Consider the following 17,785-nt stretch of genomic DNA (forward strand, 5'->3'; position numbering starts at 1 on the left):
CTCTGACCGCTCATTGGCCGCGATCTTATGCAAACACCGAAGCAAATGTCCTGAAAATATTGCATTGACAAAGTTGATGGCGTTCAAGAGAGTAAAGGAAGACACGAAATGTATGATGCATAGCAATATTATTTTCAAATAGTTAACATCTCAATCATCAAGTGGTCGTTGTCAAGTTTCAGTGTGCTCCTCTTATGTATCGTAATAGATTTTGAAGTAAGCTCTGTGAAACTCGTGGGGTAGTGGGTATGTGGGGAGAGAAGGAAAGCCGTGGCATCTCAGGGGCGGTAAAATGAGCCACTCACCATAAATTGAACAAACATTAAAAATAATATTTCATGTGGGTCTTAGTACTTTTAACCTGTTTTCGAGTAAGCGAGAGGATTAATCTTATAGCTCACAAATGACGTCTCAAACTTTTAAACGACGAGGTTTTTCCTAAGTATAATACACCATGCTTCAAAAATACAAGAAAAAATGGTACTTAAAAAAAAACTAAAAAAGAAGTAAAAATAAAATAAATGAGAAAACAATGACACAAACATCAAAAGGTAAGTATATTTGCAACGAATAAAAAAATATAAAATAAAAAAAAACTGTTTGACATTAAAAAAAATGAAAAACACACATTTTTTTGTTTTTAAAGTAAAAAAAAAACTCATTTTTTAAGTTTTAAAAGGCATTTCATTTTCTTGTGTTTTTTTCACGTTTTTTTCGAATTAAGGTGCTTTACTTGGAAACATGATTAATTTCAATTCCGGCGTATTGGCTTCTGATCCGGAATAATGCAGAGAACAATCCAAAGAGAGATTTCAGATACCGGCCGATTCGCCACCCGATTCACAAAACTTTTGGCCGGTTCAGCATTTTTCTGGTGAAACCCAAATTAAAAATTCCAAGAACTAAATATGCGTTGTGGAGTCAAGTTCTAGAAGAACCAGTTGACTAAAATTCTCAAGTTCATGTGAGAAGTGCAATATTATATTATCGATGCATGTAGTCAACAGTTGCACCTCCCTCTCTCTTCCTCTTTGAGTGAGATCGGGACTTAAATTTTTTAAAAAATATCGTGATTTATGCGTTTGGAATCTTGATCTTGTGACATCCTTGCCTGATATTACGATTTTCTGTTTCAAATATAAAACTAATATCCTGTCGACATTTCTGAGAGCAGTATCGGAATTTGAGAATTTATAATGGGAAATGCCGGCCGGCCGGCCGGCGAGGGTTCAGCCTACTAACACGCAGCACGCCGACTTTCTTATTTTATTATATTTTGAATTAAAAGTGAAAGAAAAATAGCAATTGTCTCCTGGAGTGTGTGGAGTTCTTGTTGCAATAGTTTTTGAAAAAGACAATCCACGCGAGGAGCGTTTGATACGTGGGAAAGATTGTCCCCAACGCATTGGATGACGCGAGTTTCGTCCGCTATCCTTTGATTTTCTGGGAGAAAAAGTCAGAGCCTTGAGCTGCAAAATTTTTTCCCCGACCTTTATTTATAACAAAAAATAAAAAAAAAACAGCGATTTGAAAATGAGATCGCAACAAGATTCTTTTGAGAACTTTTTGTTCTTCTACTAAGGAGTTGTTCTTGTGTGCAATGTTATCAAAATCAGTTTCTGAATCAAACAGGAATGTCTAATGATTCATGAATGGATTGGATCGAATCAGAATCCGAATTGGACTAATTAAAGAATGTATTTTTAATTTAAAAATTACGTTGAAAATTGAAAAGAATGCCAAACAAGTCGACGGCACATAAGTTGGAAAATGGCGCAGAAATATTGAACAATGTTGGCTGAATGGTTTTTACACAAATGATACAAAGATTAGGTCAATTGTATCAAATTAGGGTAAATCGCTTTATCTTTGTTCTCTTCACATCATGCAAACAAATAGAAGCTATATTAAACTAATTCAAAAAGAAAGCAAGGACAATATCAAGTTTTATGTTTGTACCGACATTTGCAGAGTGGGTTTCACCAATATGAAGGAAATTTTGATGCATCTTCCAGTATTTTGATCCATCTTCCAGTATTTTGATCTTAAAAAACCTTCAATGCGTAGGGATGTCAACATATAAGATTTCTCGAATTGTTTTGAAAAAAAAAATCTAATTAGGAAATGTGATTACACTTGGATTTAAGAAATGATATTTGATCGGATTTAGATTTGGATTTGAATATACATAAATATTCGACTGAATTCGGATTTGAATCAAGTTTAATTTTAAATAAATATCCTATATCCAAATGCTCTATCATTTTTGGAATAAGCCAGATTCAGTTCAAAAAACAAATTCAGATATGAATGTTAAGATCAGATTAAGATCATATTAGGATTGTGAAGTCAGATTTCAGATTGAAATTCAGATATGAATTTTCTATTTGAATCTGAATATGTGAATATCAGAAAAAAACAGATATAAATGATATATCTCATCAGTTGACATCCTATAAAGACTTGCAATGAAATATACTGTTTCATGCCACTCGGGTAAAACTAGTCCTCTACTAGTTTATGTACATAGAGAGTTTCTCACCCAGCACCAATGCAGCTCTGAACCCCAAGTTAAAGGGAAAACGACTCTTTCTACTCACCTGAAGCGAACTATACGGTTTTCCAAGAGCACAAGCCTTTTCTCTTGTTAAACTATTCCTTTAAAAAAAGAAAAAAAGAAAAAAAAAAAACTAGAGAGAGAAAATATTAATTCGGCAGTTGGCTTCTGGTCTCACAAATCTAAAGGGCTTCCACCGTCCATATTTGTTAAACGGCTCACGTTTCAAACTCTGGAAATGGAGTCGGTCGTCAAGAACAGCAGACAGACAACAGTACTTTAACTTGTTTGGCAGTATAAGAAGAATGTGACCTTTTCCAAAGATGACAGAACCAGACATACTTTCCAGCTTTTTGAAAGGAAGCCCAGTCAATTTAAGTCTTCTAATTAGGAGCACGTTTATTTGTGTGGGCATCGTGGCGTAGTTTATTCGATACCATGTCTTACCTTCTATTTCAATGATTAAATGAGCAGAGATGTGAAAAATGTGAGTGATCCAAAATCTCAAGCTATCTACATGCCCTATCTTTTCTTTTGATTAATGAAAAAAAAGTAGGACATAATGTTCTTTGAAAAAGTACGAAGAGTGTTTCCTATTACTATATATATAAAGAGAGCCAAAGCGCCCACCCAACCCCTGTCCCCTTGTTACATCGGAGTGCTGCTCCGCCGCTCTTTAACTTGCATGTCGTTAACGCTTTTTTTTGCAGTATATTGATTTGACGTCTTGGAAATTCGAAACGGCCATTGTGCCAACCCCCTCAAAAGATAGTAAGAAAAAATGTCGGCACCAATGTTAGAGACATAAGTTTTATGTTTGCGATTTTGAAGGGCACAAACATATATTTGGAGCAAATCAATGCCACAATATAAACAAATAAAAACTAACAAATTAAGGTTCGTTGTTGGTCCACTATCAAGATTCCCTTAATCACTTATAGCAATAAAAAAGTTTGTTTATAAAATTAATCAAACATTGTAACTTGTTTGACAGCAAAAGAAGTGACTTATTCCTTTTGAATGGGCAATCGTGACGTAATCTATTCAATATGCTCTGTCTTACCTTACCTTTTTGTTTCAATGATCAAATAAACAGAGATATGAAAAGTAAAAAATGTGGGTGATCCAAAATTTCAAAGCAATCTACATGAAGCATATATTTCTTTTCTTTTGAAAAGAGTGGTATAAAAAGAAGTAAGGCATAAAGTTCTTTGATTGAATAAGAGATGTGTTTCATCTTACTTGTTTCCTTAAAGTACATGACTTGTTTGGTACATCGGGGTGTCGCTCCACCCCGTTTTAATTTGTGCATTAGTGACTATCTTTTGCAGCACAAAAAAGTTGACACATCAGTGATTTGAAAAAAGTACCGATGATTTATGAAACCCTATTTTCACCGTTGTGCCAATCCTCTTAAAGCCGGAAAGACATAATGGTATAATGCCAATGTTAGAGATAACTGTTTTATTTCTTTGGGATTTTGGAGGGCATGAACATATATTTGGAGCAAATCAAAGCCATAACATAAACAAGTAAAAATTAACAATTTAAGATTAGTTATGTGTCCACTGTAAGGAGTGTGTTCTACTATGAGGAGTCTGTTATTTGTAGCAATAAAAATTTTGTTTATAAAAATAATCTTTTGTAAAATGCAGACTCATTTGAAATTGTTAAAAAATATATGTAGAGAAAGTTCTTTTCGACAAAGAGTTAATGCTCCTACCCTACCCCTTGTTTTCCTAAGATACAAGCATACTTTCGGTGCTTCGAGGTATCGTCCCTACATACTTCAATTGTACATTAGGTTATATTTTTTTATTGACATGACATAAAGATAAAACAATCAAAACCCATATTTTGTGTGATCTACTATTTAAATAAAAAATACACATTAAGTAGCAAAGGCCTCAAAATTGAGGTATGATGCCGCCGGTAGTGGCGGAGCCATAAAATTTTATTACCTTAGTGGGTTTGGTGCCTATAGAGCAATGACGCAGTGAGCATCACATTTGACTGGACCCAGATCTAACCCCTTCCTAAATAAAAATGTTTCAAGAACTGGTGTTGGTTGGCGGGGGCAATGGCCCATACTAGCCCATACATAGCTCCGCTACTGCCCGCGGGTGGGTGGGATTCAAAATTTAGATCTTGGGATTTGAGATACTCATCGATTTGATCAGTTTTTTTGTTACATTGTGTCAAGAACTTATGATACCTTTGTTTTTCAGTTTTACTTCTATTTAAACTTCGCAAAGTTTTTTTCGGGGAGAAGCAGAGGCAAGGGGTGGTTGGCGCCATGACAACCCCAACCTTCCACAAAAAGGAAAAAGTATACAAGTAATTTTAAAAAAAAATCATTTAGTCTAATATAAATTTTTTGAAAATTTATATTTTTTACCTTTATCAAAATTTTGAAATTATAATTCGGTCTCCGTAATGAAAAACTGCCCCTACATCCTGATGCCAAATGTGACACCTAAGAACTTACCTTTTACTCAACTTCATGATAGCTTCAAGCTCACAAAAAATTTCTTCTTTGGTTAGCTGCCTTGAAATATTTGATGATACTCTTTAAGTGCCTGGTCAGAGGAGGTAGCATAAACTATTTATTATATTTAATTTGGTTTTCTAAAGATTAAGGCCTTTAACTGTTCTCATTCAAACTCATTTTCAATTAGATTTTTTTTTTTAAGAAAATGATCCAATTTTAAGCTGATGCCTACCATCCAGTTAAAAATGAAAATTGCATAATTTTCTTGGGTAACTTGGATGCTTTAACTTCAACAAGGGCTAGGAAAAGATTAATTTTGCATTGTTACTTCATAGTTGGTCCCGTCATGGAATAACAGATAACACATGTGCCTATACTGTAAATCATTTGTTATTTCATAATAGTTTTCTTAATATGTTGTTGATATCTAAACAACTACATGGTAGGTATCAGAATGACTAAAATGATATTTCTTATTAAAATTATAAACTTGTGATCTTATTTCTGAATATCCATTGAGAGTGTTCATCATGACCAAAATTTCTTGAAATGAAGTTCCAAACTGAAAATAGTCCAAAAACCATAGAAGACATTTGTGTTCATGATTTAAACATACATAAAAAGTAGAAGCAAGTACCTAAAATTTTCAAACGAGACAATATAGGTTGTTTACAAGATATTAAAAATATTTTTACATTTGATAGCAACCTATACTTATGGAAAATTTTTACCACAAAAACACTTAAAAATATTTTTACTGCGGTTTGGTATCGAATCCAACTCCGGAGGTGGTTCTCTTAAATCCAGATCCAAAAGATCCGAAGCGTTTAAATCCAAAACCAGTTTTAGTTTCGACTTTTACCGCCGTCCCCCGCCAATGCCCTCAATATATACCGCGCGATTTGGACCGTTAGATGTCAAAAACGTAGACGTCCGATATTTCTTGCGCTAAATTTTGCCGCCAAAAGTCTGAGCCGTCAGATCTTCGAACTTGGACGGACGAGATTGATGTCCATTTCACCATTTCAAATTTCCTCTTCCTTTTAGTTAACTCTGTGCTTAGGGTTTTGAGTAAAACCGGTGAAAGGAAATGGTTCTCAGAGTTTTACTTCTTAATCCTATTTCCTCCGAGGGAAGCGTGTCTGGGATCTTTGTTGGATGATATTTTTATTTCAGAAGTGGATGAACCCGATTGATCGTCGGAAATGTTAACGTCCAATTTCCCCCTTTTCCGTTCGTGGTTTTTCTCTTCCTCCAGTGAACCGCTGTTCTGCTCCCAAATATGCGATGTTCTTCTTCGAGTTCGCGTCCTCCGCCAGATTATTGGGTGCCCATTTCGATTTTTGCATTGCCAACTCGATTACTAGGGATTTCATGTAGAAATTTTGCGTGTCCAGCCAGATTTCTGGGGGATCGTCTGAGAACGTTTGAATCCCAGCCGCTAGGTTTCTACATTGAGCGCGCTGAAGTGGAATGGATTCGTCGCCTGTGATTGTCGATATTAGTTCCGACGACGGTAATGACGACGAGGATTCGCCGTTCAACTTGCTGCCAGATCTCTTTGACAACGCGGGTGAACTGAACGATGTCTTGATTGTCGATGAGTTGCCCCCTTGCTTGCCAAACAAGCGGAACCGGGACTGCTCGGCTGACGAGTTAATCTGTTATGCCGTCAATCCAAAGCGAAGCTGTCCTCCTCCGACGGAGAATGATCCCGACGACGATTGCCTGATACTTGACGGTGACCCTGACAAGCCGAACATGATTCCGGACAAGAATTGCGATAGCTCTAATGATTTGGTTGTTATCGGCGAGAAAGGACCGGTGAGTCTTTTTGGTAGTTCTTATTTCTTGATTGATTCTGGAGAGTTCGTTCTATGAGAAGTGAAGGATCAACACTCTTTTGAAAAAATGGAACGCCTACAGTTCGCTGCTTGCTTCCTTCTTTCTGTTTACGGTATAATTGGTATTGCTCCATGAGCTGCGGACTGTATTATTTTTTTTAGGAGCATTTGAATTTGTTGTGGCATGTTTAGGCGTCTACGTCTACATACGACGGATAGCAGGATAGTGGGCAGGGCTAAGCTTTCACTGTTGTCTGGAGATTGCAGGTGGTCCAGCATTAATTCCCGTCTTCAATTGCTGTCGAACTGAATCTGAACTTGATATGAACTGTGGACATGGAGATTATCTTAGACTTGTATCTGTTTTTGCTTTTCTGTCTTTTCTGTCTGGTACTTGTGTAGAAGAGTGGCCTGTTATGACGTGATTGACTCAGTTCCATTCTCTACATTTGGTTGATAATTTTTGCTGAAGAATGTTGGCGAGATGCTCATGCTTTCGTGAGTAGTGTGGTCATCTATTGAGACATCATATAGGAAGTCGAATAAAAAAGCCTTAACCTGCTTTTGGTGTAAATGCTCCTGACAATTTTGTTGAAGGTGGTCGTTTTGAAAATGTTTTATTCCATTTCCTTGTACATTGAAGGTGCTGAGCATTTTCTCCCTTTCCTTCTTCTTGTTTTCTGACGTGTGTCCTGTTGTGATGGGAGTCTTTTCTGGATATTTTGTAAAATGTAATCAACTATATGTCTTAAACTTCTTAAATAGCCTTGGAAGTCTACATACAGGAGCTTCTTGCTGGTGCCTGGGTGCTCGGTTACATAGTTGGAAAGTCATGACCGTCTGTAGTCGCTTGGATGAACCTTTTTTGACTTCAGGAAAAACTTATTAGCCTATGTCTGCGGTACAGTGAGCAATGACCGGTTGGCATGCTAACCAATCAACGGAAAAGCCAGACAACTTGGAAATTGAAGCACATAAACATATTTTTTCCTGACTGACAACATGAACATCCAATTTCTGATCTAAGATAAGTGTGCTAGGCATATGTATGGCACATAAAACAAGAACGAGCATGATGTATTCATGCTTCAAAATTGGAAGTTCTTTTTTACTATAGAATGTATGTAAAGTTCTCATAGATTATTAGTGTGCAATTCTGCAGATAGTTGTTGACATCATATAATTGGGCTACATTGAGCGTCCACAGTTATAGATTCCATGTTGGATTCCTGGGCAACAGTTTTGTGTAATCTGTATTGTCAATGATTGGTAATAATTGGAGGTGAACCATTATAGCAGAAATCAAATCTGTATTGTGTACAATTGGTAATAATAGGAGGTAAACCATTATGGCAGAAAAAGTTTGTACAGGGAGAGGAAGAAGCGGAAAAAATTAGAAGGGAAAGATTATTTGATTTGTTGATAAGCAAAAGGAAATAACCAAAGTTTCATCATTGGATGGGAGATGGAAATTCATGTAAAATTGCAATCCCCACCACTTAACATGGCACCTATGTGCACTCATTGACTTTTTTTTTTTTTACTGAAAGAACTAGAGATAACGATCAAGAGTTTGGGCTAGGTGGACACATGCTCCATGAAATGGTTCATGCATTTTTTTGGTTTGTGCAACAAGATCAAGTTGGTTGGGACTCTTCTTATTCTATTTCTATTAGAGGAGCCCCCTTTGCTGTTCAGTTTGAATAAGCTACACTCGTCTTATGAACCTGACGTAGGGGCACCTCAGTTCCCTATTCAACTCATACATTACTCATTGGTTTTGAGTTCATGAGCACGGTCTAGAGAAATCAACAACGTGCTTGAATGGTCATGAAATACATTGTGGTGACTCAACATTCTCTGTTCTTATTGTTTATGAACCTATATGATGTTTGATCTGCTTGTGCCTATTGACAAGTAATTAAAAGCAAGCGGTCAGAAAAATGATGAGGATGTCCATTATTAATTGTGATAAGAGGACTTATACAATGTCGCACCACAGGGAACATATCATTTTGTAGCTCCCATTAAGGGATAACACATGATCTATGTCGAGAAAACATTTCCTGTTTTCTCTTATTATTCTTTATCCCTTTACCAACATACCAGAACCTATTTCAGTTTCGGTGTATGAACCAAAAGGATTTTGATGTGCTGCGGCAATGTGAACATGTATATTATAATTTATAACATATTTTTATTATTTTAATCATTTTGATAACAATCCAGTAGGAATATGTTTTATGTATTTAGTTAGAAAAGATGGTTATATTGATTAAATTGTCTTTTTATTTGAGTTATAAGAATATGCAGAGTTTGCATGAAAGATTATACTATAGCCATGTTCTTGTGATGAAAATGAAATTTTGGTTATTGGACAGTTTTTTAGTACCTCTGAAACAAAACAAATTTTTGAAATATCTCAAAAATTCTGATGCAATTGTCTTACTATCAGATGAAGCACTAATTTCTATTTCATGTGCATGCATAAATTGTTAGTTATGCAGTTGTTTTTTTTTTCTTAAAAATGATTATTCTCTAGATTCTGCCTCATATTTCAATGGTAAATTTTTTGTGTTCATATAGGTAGCCTGCAGAGACTTTCCCCATTCACGTCATTTATGTGTCAAGTTTCCTTTCAAAGCAACTCCACATCAGAAATTCTGTGACTTGGTATGATCTTTTGCAGCAACCTGCTTCTTATCACATAATTTATCTGCACTGTATCTGGTAAGATTGTGGTTTTCTAATTTGCACCTTTTCAACAGTGCCACTGTTATGTCTGTGACTTACCAGCTCCATGTGCTTTCTGGGGGAGTGGTGGCTCTCCTACTGATCATTGCCACTCTTCTGATCGTGAAGAGAAATGGAAGGCTCAAAGGAAAAACTTCAAATTAGGATTCTCACCTGCAGCGTCACTTCTGCCTACAAAAGCAACCTTTTCCATGACTTCAACTGCATGTGATCCTGGAACCCCATTGTCTCTATCTCATGGCATGACCTTGAATTCAATTCCATTGCAATCCTCTGTCTCCAGATCAAGCCGACACATCTCTCGCGACTGTAGCAATGCGGTAGGTTCCCTACCGGGCATCATAAGGCACAGACGCAATATGCAGTCAACTTTCAGCCATAACATGGATGGCTTTCCCAGGTTAGGCCAGCAAAGAAATCGTCCTTCCCAGAATGTTCCACGCATTTCACGCTGCAAGATTGTAGATTACTTTCCTTGCCAATGTGCACCTGTTGTTACTCAAGCTTCTACAACAAGCAGTCAGGTTATGAATTGTTCACATAGTCATCAACGGGCTCTGACAGCCACATCCATGTCACACATACAACGCTGCCCAAAACTGGGGCCAACGGATAATTTCCATCTTGCTAGGGTGGAGGAATTTCTTTTAGGTGACGACTCAGAGTTGATTACCTCACAGAATCTCTATTCAGACGGCAGCAGTGAACATCCATGTACTTCATCCATCACATCTAATCCAACATATACATGCCCATTGCCAGCGTCCACAGCGTCAAATTTCAATTATGTTGCTTCTACTGAATCTCAATCCGATGTATATGTCTCCAACACAGAGGTTACTGTTGCTGATGTTGCAGAATTACCAGCTTTGAGCTTTGATTGGGTAGATGGTACGTTATCAGCACCTTTGTCTGTGGATCCTGAGCTTCCATTGGCAGATCCTGTCGATCCAGAGATTGTTGTGTCCGAAGCTTTGTGCCTCACTGTCACATCAGGTGACTGTAACTTGAAGTCTCCAGGAGAACCTTGGCTATTTCAATTGCAGCTAGCTGACAGGGATCCATTGATCCCAGAACTGAGTACTGTCCTGCCTCCATCACCATTTGGCCAATCTGTTATTGGGATAGATGGAGAGAGAAATGGTGATTGATCTACTTATTTTTGATTCCTGGAAACTCATGGTTCTTCAGAGCTGTTGTAATCAGGTAATGTTCTCTCTTAGTCCTTTTGCTTCTTCAGCTTCTGAATCTCTGTTGGTCTTGCTACGATACTCGCTGTTTCCAGCTTCTGTACATATCTTGGCTGGTGGGAGTCCTCTCACTAAGATCTCTCTAGGAGCACGTCACGGAATTTTCTATGTATATAGTGAGCAGTCACAAAATCTGGTGTGGCGCCAAAGGCTGATTGTTCATCCTTACGTGAGACTAGGGTTTTAGCAGCTACCATCATAAATTGTACAGACTTTGCAAATGACATCTGAGACTTGGTCTGGTGTGGTGCCAAAGACTGATTGTTCATCCTTACGTGAGACTAGGATTTTGTTAGTTGCCATCATAAATTGTACAGACTTTGCAAGTGGCATCTAAGATTTGAACTGCAATTGCTAAAAATTTGTAAGATTTCTTCGCTATAAACATGGCCAACTTTGAGAAATAATTTGATCGTGCTGCATTACCGCAATTTATGTATATACTCTGGATTTGTTCGGCCGGCGTTTAATACACCTTATCTCTATGGTAGACATTGTGATTTTACAGATTCCAGTTCCCGTTGTGTCCATCACCGGTGAATTCCCTAATCCAATGCTCTAGAAGAAGCAATAGGAAAAAACCATTTGGAAATGAAGAATGTTTATTCTCCTTAATGTTGTAAATAACGATTGATGACTTTTGCGTCAACATCATTGTCCTTTGTGTTTTTCAATCTATTATGAAAACGAAGAACAGTTCCTTCCTGTATTTGCTCTTGAAGTAATGACCTAATTTTGTAGCTCGTTTCCTGCGTTTATTTCCGTGTGGCTTAGTATGAAAAATTGTGAAAATGCATTCGAAACTTTATCCAGTGGTATGGCAGAATCTGGGTATCTGGTTGCACTTGCAATATGTAACCCTGTTTGGATGACGCTTAATGTTGACGCCAAAACCAAGCTTCTGATCACGGTGTTCCAGTTTTCTGCAAGCAAAGCATGAAAAGTTTTCTGCAAGGGAGGCCCATACGTTTTTTATTTTGCCAATAAACAGAAATTATTAACATTTTACTACTAAATAAATGTAATCCTTTTCCATAAAATGCAAGTAAAACTACAAAATATTCACATACAAAAATGTGATTGCTCACATGTAGAGCACATCCAGTAGTATTTGCCGTGGGAAGCTGGGAGCAAGCTTGCCAGTGGAGAGTTGCAATGTTTCTCAGGGTATAAGAAATTAAAAGGTCATATGCAAAATTGTTTTATCAATGAAAATGATACAAGCTCAATTTTGTTAAAAGTACAGACTATGTAAGCTGCGAAATATGGTTAGAAATCAAAATAGTAAACATGCATTTGTTTCGCAAGAACAAATGTTTTTAGATTGTTTTGCCAATCAAAACAACAGAAAGGACATTTGGAATGCTTCCAAGTAAGGAATGAAACCGAAAAACTTTATAGATAACATCAAACCACAAGAAAGTTAGGGAAATACATATTTGCAAGCAATGAAAATGAACAACATAATTTCCGTAGCAAATAATTCTTTTCCACATGTGAAGGGAATAATTAAGGTTGTAAAAAAGATGAAACGTGCTTCGGCTATTATTGGCTGGCAACAGTCAACCGGCCAGTTAAGCTCTTGATAAATAAAGAAACTCACCTCTGTCAAGCACAACCCCTCCTCCTGTTATCAACGAAACACAGTTGCAACAGACCAATATCTGCAATTTAAATTCCAAGCACAGCAAAGTTTCAGCTCATTGGCCTCAAAAGGCATACAGAGAAATTCTCTAAAGTCGGAAGGTGGTGTCGACAAATTGTTACACCGTTGGAAAGGGAAGTCCGATTATAAGTTGGAACAGCTCAAGAGAAGCTCTCATTAGATCTCACCACAGAAGCTTCCTCCACTTGATTTACGGAACTCTGCAAACTTTTTGAAATGGAGAAGATTAATGCTTCTGCTGGTGCATGTGATGCGCCACTTGGCATAATTTGATAAGAGTGCCTTAGCTTCAGCTTGCCCAGCATAGAAAGAAGGCGGAAAATCATCCAGAGAGTAGTTTTTCCGGTTGCTTTCACCGGAGAAGATGAAAGCGTCTCCGGCCATCCAAATGGTACCCGAGCCGTTTCACCTCCTCGAGATCACCATCATCTCCGCGCAGGACCTGTACCCAGCGAACCGATCGATGTCCACCTACGCGGTGGCGTGGGTCCAGCCGGACCGGAAACTCTGCACCCGGGTCGACTCGGGAAGCCACACCAACCCGCAGTGGAACGACAAGTTCATATTCCGAGTCGAAGAGTGGTTTCTCCGGAACGAGACGTCCGCGGTCATGGTGGAGATCTACTGCGCCGGGTGGCTCAGGGACTCCCTTATCGGCTCCGTCCGAGTCCTCATCGGAAACCTCCTCCCGGCCAAGGGCGGCGGCCTCTTCGCGGGTATGCGTTTCACCGCCCTCCAGGTCCGGCGGCCGTCCGGCCGGCCCCAGGGGATCCTCAACCTCGGGATCGCTGTCCTCGACGTGTCGCTTCGGAGCGTACCGCTCCAGCTGAACCCTGCGATAGGGTATCGGGATCTCACGGGGGAGAATATCCTGCATCTGCGGAGGACGAAGAGCGTGTCGGAGGTCGGGTCGGTGGTGAAAGGAAAGGCGGAGTTGGTAGTGGACACGGTGGAAGAATCGGAGATGATGGCGGCAGACAAGGCGTCGTCGGCTGATGGCGCATCGGTAGCAGGCGTCGCGGAGGAGTTCTTTCCGGCGGAGGTGGGCAGCTCGGTGTTGGAGGACTGGAGCGTGGCGAGCAGCGGGGGAAAGGAGGAGTTGAGGCTGAAGCTCGAGCGGTGGCGGAGCGAGTTCCCGACTGAGTTCGATCGAGATGGTGGTGGTTTTGAGACGCCATTCGGGCGGCAGGCGTCGGGGAGAAGGACGGCGATCGCCACAGAAGAGGAGGGTGATGGTCCTGCATGCGTGTGTTCTGTCTCTTGTGGGTTGAATCCCAGGAAGAAGAAGAAGAAGAAGAACACCGGCGCCGGCGGAGTCCGCCTAAGCCCGTCGACTCCGTCGTTTGAATAGTCGGACTCAGATGCGGAAGGGATAAATAACAGGAGAGGGACAAAGAGAGATCTGATTAACTGATATCAGAGCTATTCTCATAGGCATCGGATGGCCGGCCAGTGCGGATTCCGGCACGTTTTGCGAGAGAGAGAGAGAGAGAGTGGCGTGGTTGATCTTCAGTGATTCCTCACGCACCGATCACCACTACGTGCGCTCTGTATTTTTCAATTACATTCTTCGCCGACACCCGTTTTAATTGCTTGTACTCTATATCGCATTCAATTTTATTCATTCAAAACAACTCCCTCTCTCTTTCTCTCTCTCTCTCCCTCTCTCTGTTACATGGACCTAGTTGGCGTATACATGTGAGTTGGCTTCAAGTTGAACCTGTCGTATGATTAAATGTTGAAACAGACTGAATCGATGGAAGTGGTTGTGCGCCGTTCCTTGGAACGTCCATGGTTGATAACTTGATCAGCATCATTTTAACTGGTTTCTTATCATGGAAGCATGCAGCTTCCCTAACATTAGAAGTGATTCTGCCAGAGCTTGGACGCGCCACCTTGATCTTGTGGGAGACTTATGAAACGACACTCCATCATCTTTCTTTTCCTCACAGTGATGCAGGACGAATAGCAAATGAATGTTTCAAATCTGACAGTGACGTAGTTTGATTTGGTTTCTCATTCAATTAGATTTTCTACCATCTTCAATTGGAGGATTCACTGCAGCATTGGTATGACTTTATAATTGGTTTATTTGACATTTTAATTACCTTATTTCTGGCGTTTGGCTTTATTTATGCTGTCTATGACTGTTGGTTATTCTTGGTTTATGTTCTCCACATTCATGATTTATACGTGTCAGATGCCATTTTGATTTAAGTTTGTGGATATAAAATCTTCAGTCTGCAGTTTATAGCCTTCCTCTTTTCTGAGAACAATAGTTCTGCTTGTGTCCCCAATCTCTTTTGCGGGATAACTCTCTGCGCACTGCTGACAAGAAAGTGGAGGTGTACAAGAAGGCAGTTTCACTTGTAATGTGCTGTGTAGACATTTGGCTGCATTATTGTACATTCGGTGAAAGAAAGTAAGTCGTTTGGAGGGCGCAGCACTCTGCGAGAAAACACCGAATTCCACCGTGGGACGCCTGGCGGGTGTCCATTTGGGGACGCGGAAATTGCTATCAAACACGCTACGAATGTCAACTGGCTAGCAGATGCTGATTCCATGCTGATCTCGCTTGGCGGCCTCGCCGGAAAATTGACGCAGCGGCATCTGGGACACCTAAAGACCCGGATATGGAATCGGGACTACGTCGGAAGACCAACTTCCGGCGGGATAGTGTCCTTAAATGCGACAATAACGGAGTTCATGAGGGCTGGCGCAGTGGCAAACGCGCGCAAGCTGTTCGATGAAATGCCTCAGAGAGATGTGGTCACTTGGAATGCCATGGTCTCCGGTTACTGCAAAAATGGGCGTTTAAGGGAAGCCCGACAGTTCTTTGATCAAATGCCTCGGCGCGACATTATCTCATGGAACGCCATGATCATGGGCTATGTTCATAACTCGAGCTTGGAGGAGGCCCGCAAGCTCTTTGATGTAATGCCCGAGAGAAACGTGACATCTTGGAACTTGTTGGTCGGCGGGTACGCCGATGAAGCTAATGTTCGTGTTGTCCAGGAATTGTTTCAAAGGATGCCTGAACGGGACGTTGCCTCATGGACGATACTTATCGCGGCTTTTGCTGGGGAGGGATGGATCAACGATGCGCGAAAAGTGTTTGATGAAATGCCTGAGAGGGACGTACGGGCATGGAACACGATGATTTCTGGATATGTGAAGAATGAGAGGGTTGAAATTGCTGAAAGTCTGTTTGTGAAGATGCCAAAACGGGATACCTGCTCATGGTTAGAATTGATCAATGGCTATGTTAGTTTTCGAAGGCTGGGTGATGCCATTAAATTATTTATACACTCACCAGATAAACCAATTGTCTCTTGGAATGCGATTATTATGGGGTTGATTGATTGTGGTTTGGTCAAGGAAGCACACGCTCTATTTGAGAAGACTCCATGGAAGCACATGTTCTCCGAAACAAATTTGACAGTGGGTTATTTCGATGTTGGAGATGTGAGAGCAGCCAGAAAATTGTTTGATTCGATGTCGGTTCGAGATGAAGTTACATGGAATGCAGCAATTTCTGGCTACTCAAAGAATGAGCTTGGAGAAGAGGGTCTGAATCTGTATGTACAAATGCATGAAGAAGGTGTGAAGCCTGATCATGCTACTTTCGTCAGTGTTTTGAGTATTATTTCATCCTTACCTTCTTTAGATAGTGGAAGGCAAGCTCATGGACAAATACTGAAGTTTGGCTTTGATTCAGTCGTTGCCGTTGGGAATGCTCTCATAACAATGTACGCTAGGTGCGGAAGCATAACTTCATCTTTAAGGAAGTTTCAGTACATGATTAACCATGATGTCATCTCATGGAATTCTATTATATGTGGATATGCTCAGCATGGTAATGCAAAGCAGGCGCTTGATCTGTTTGAGCAAATGAGACTAACAGATACTAAACCAAATGAAATTACATTTATCAACGTCCTCAATTCTTGTAGTCACGCTGGTCTGGTTGACAAAGGCCGACACTATTTTAATCTTATGCAGACGTATTATTGCATTGGACCAACTTCAGAACATTATACTTGCATTGTAGACTTGCTTGGCAGATATGGGTTTCTTGATGAAGCATTAAAGTTCATATGTCAGATGAAATCTCATCGACTCGTTCCTAGTTCAAGTATATGGGGTGCTTTACTTGGGGCATGTAGAACCCATGGAAATGTTGAGCTGGGTGAGCTTGCAGCTAATCAAGCTCTTTTGATTGAACCATGTAACGCTGCTGCATATCTGATGTTGTTCGACCTATATACTGCTCAAGGAAAAAGAGAGGAAGCAGGGGAACTTCTTGCTCTGATGAGGGAGAAAGGTGTAAAGAAAGAACCTGGTTGCAGTTGGATAGAGGTCAAGGATTGTGTGCATGTATTTCTTGCAGGGGATAGCTCCCACCCACAGATTGTAGGAGTTTACAGTTTGTTAAAAACTTTGGATGCGGACATGAAAATGAAAATGAGTGAAAATCACCATAAGCTTTTAATATTCTAGCGCAAGAAGTTCCTGGCTAGTTTCTGTATCAAATTCTTGCGTACATCCTACTGTATTCTTTATGTGACTGTCATTTTTCTGGTTTTCGTAGATGCCAATTCAAGTTGGAGTCTTTTGTGTGATTTCGCTGGAGTTGCTGGCGTCTGGTCCAAGCCACCATTGTTGTTTGGTTGGCCAGAATTGGCGGAATCTTTTGAAACTCAAAAAGGGCTACTCTTCTAACATATGAATGACCTTGTCAACCTCAATTTTTCGTGGAATATGACCATCCTTATAATACAAAATAATTACACAATTTTCGGGCTTTTGACTAAGATCAAGTCCAGCGTTCGTCTAACGAGAGTTTAATAATAACCAAATTTTCTGATTTTCATCCACTTTTTGAATGATCTGTAGCCTCTTGGATAATAGGACCAGCCATGGCACGCCCATGCTTGGTTACACTCTGCCTTTCATTAATTGCAAGTTGCAAAGTTAGTGGTTGAATACCTTATTCGCTGACATGTGGTACTAAGTTACATTAACATATAAAACTATTTACTAAATGAAGCAAGGCTCTTAAATGCGATATTTTCATGGCCATGTAACGTAATGAAGTTCTTATATCTTGGCCACTCAGTGGAACCAATGTCTGGAATATGCTCCAAAAAGCTCCGCCTAAAATTGTTACTCGTCTTACGTAAGCATGTACATCTTTGCTGTAATGCATTCAACTTAAGTGGT

The 17,785-nt window shown here is 39.8% G+C and overlaps 3 protein-coding genes across 4 annotated transcripts; all 3 read left to right on the plus strand.

The window, feature by feature from the left end:
* The first annotated feature begins 6,101 nt into the window (after positions 1–6,101).
* Positions 6,102–11,413, plus strand: LOC116266286 (RPM1 interacting protein 13). 2 transcript variants are annotated; one of them, XR_004175320.2, is made up of 4 exons: positions 6,102–6,872; positions 9,479–9,565; positions 9,661–10,852; positions 10,932–11,413. XR_004175320.2 is itself a non-coding variant. In XM_031647433.2 (3 exons), the coding sequence occupies exons 1-3, from the start codon at positions 6,522–6,524 to the stop codon at positions 10,795–10,797; spliced, it is 1,575 nt and encodes a 524-aa protein (XP_031503293.1). In that variant the 5' UTR covers positions 6,102–6,521; the 3' UTR covers positions 10,798–11,413. The 2 variants fall into 2 exon arrangements, 1 of the variants encoding a protein (XP_031503293.1); XM_031647433.2 differs by having other exon boundaries at positions 9,661–11,413.
* Positions 11,414–12,377: 964 nt separating this feature from the next.
* Positions 12,378–14,196, plus strand: LOC116266427 (uncharacterized). Its single transcript, XM_031647648.2, has one exon. The coding sequence runs from the start codon at positions 12,927–12,929 to the stop codon at positions 13,911–13,913; it is 987 nt and encodes a 328-aa protein (XP_031503508.1). The 5' UTR covers positions 12,378–12,926; the 3' UTR covers positions 13,914–14,196.
* A 143-nt stretch (positions 14,197–14,339) lies between these two features.
* On the plus strand, positions 14,340–17,291 carry LOC116266426 (pentatricopeptide repeat-containing protein At4g02750-like). Its single transcript, XM_031647647.2, has 2 exons — positions 14,340–14,631; positions 14,803–17,291. Exon 2 carries the CDS (start codon positions 15,125–15,127, stop codon positions 17,060–17,062), a length of 1,938 nt encoding a protein of 645 aa, XP_031503507.1. The 5' UTR covers positions 14,340–14,631; positions 14,803–15,124; the 3' UTR covers positions 17,063–17,291.
* Positions 17,292–17,785: the final 494 nt, after the last annotated feature.

Source organism: Nymphaea colorata, chromosome 12, assembly GCF_008831285.2.
Source record: "Nymphaea colorata isolate Beijing-Zhang1983 chromosome 12, ASM883128v2, whole genome shotgun sequence".
NCBI classification, from domain to species: Eukaryota; Viridiplantae; Streptophyta; class Magnoliopsida; order Nymphaeales; family Nymphaeaceae; genus Nymphaea; species Nymphaea colorata.

Coding starts and splice junctions, on each gene's coding strand:
- LOC116266286 (XM_031647433.2), top strand. CDS start 6,522: ATGGATTCGTCGCCTGTGATTGTCGATATTAGTTCCGACGACGGTAAT. Junction 6,873..9,478: donor TTATCGGCGAGAAAGGACCG/GTGAGTCTTTTT, acceptor GTGTTCATATAG/GTAGCCTGCAGAGACTTTCC. Junction 9,566..9,660: donor ATCAGAAATTCTGTGACTTG/GTATGATCTTTT, acceptor CCTTTTCAACAG/TGCCACTGTTATGTCTGTGA.
- LOC116266427 (XM_031647648.2), top strand. CDS start 12,927: ATGAAAGCGTCTCCGGCCATCCAAATGGTACCCGAGCCGTTTCACCTC.
- LOC116266426 (XM_031647647.2), top strand. CDS start 15,125: ATGCTGATCTCGCTTGGCGGCCTCGCCGGAAAATTGACGCAGCGGCAT.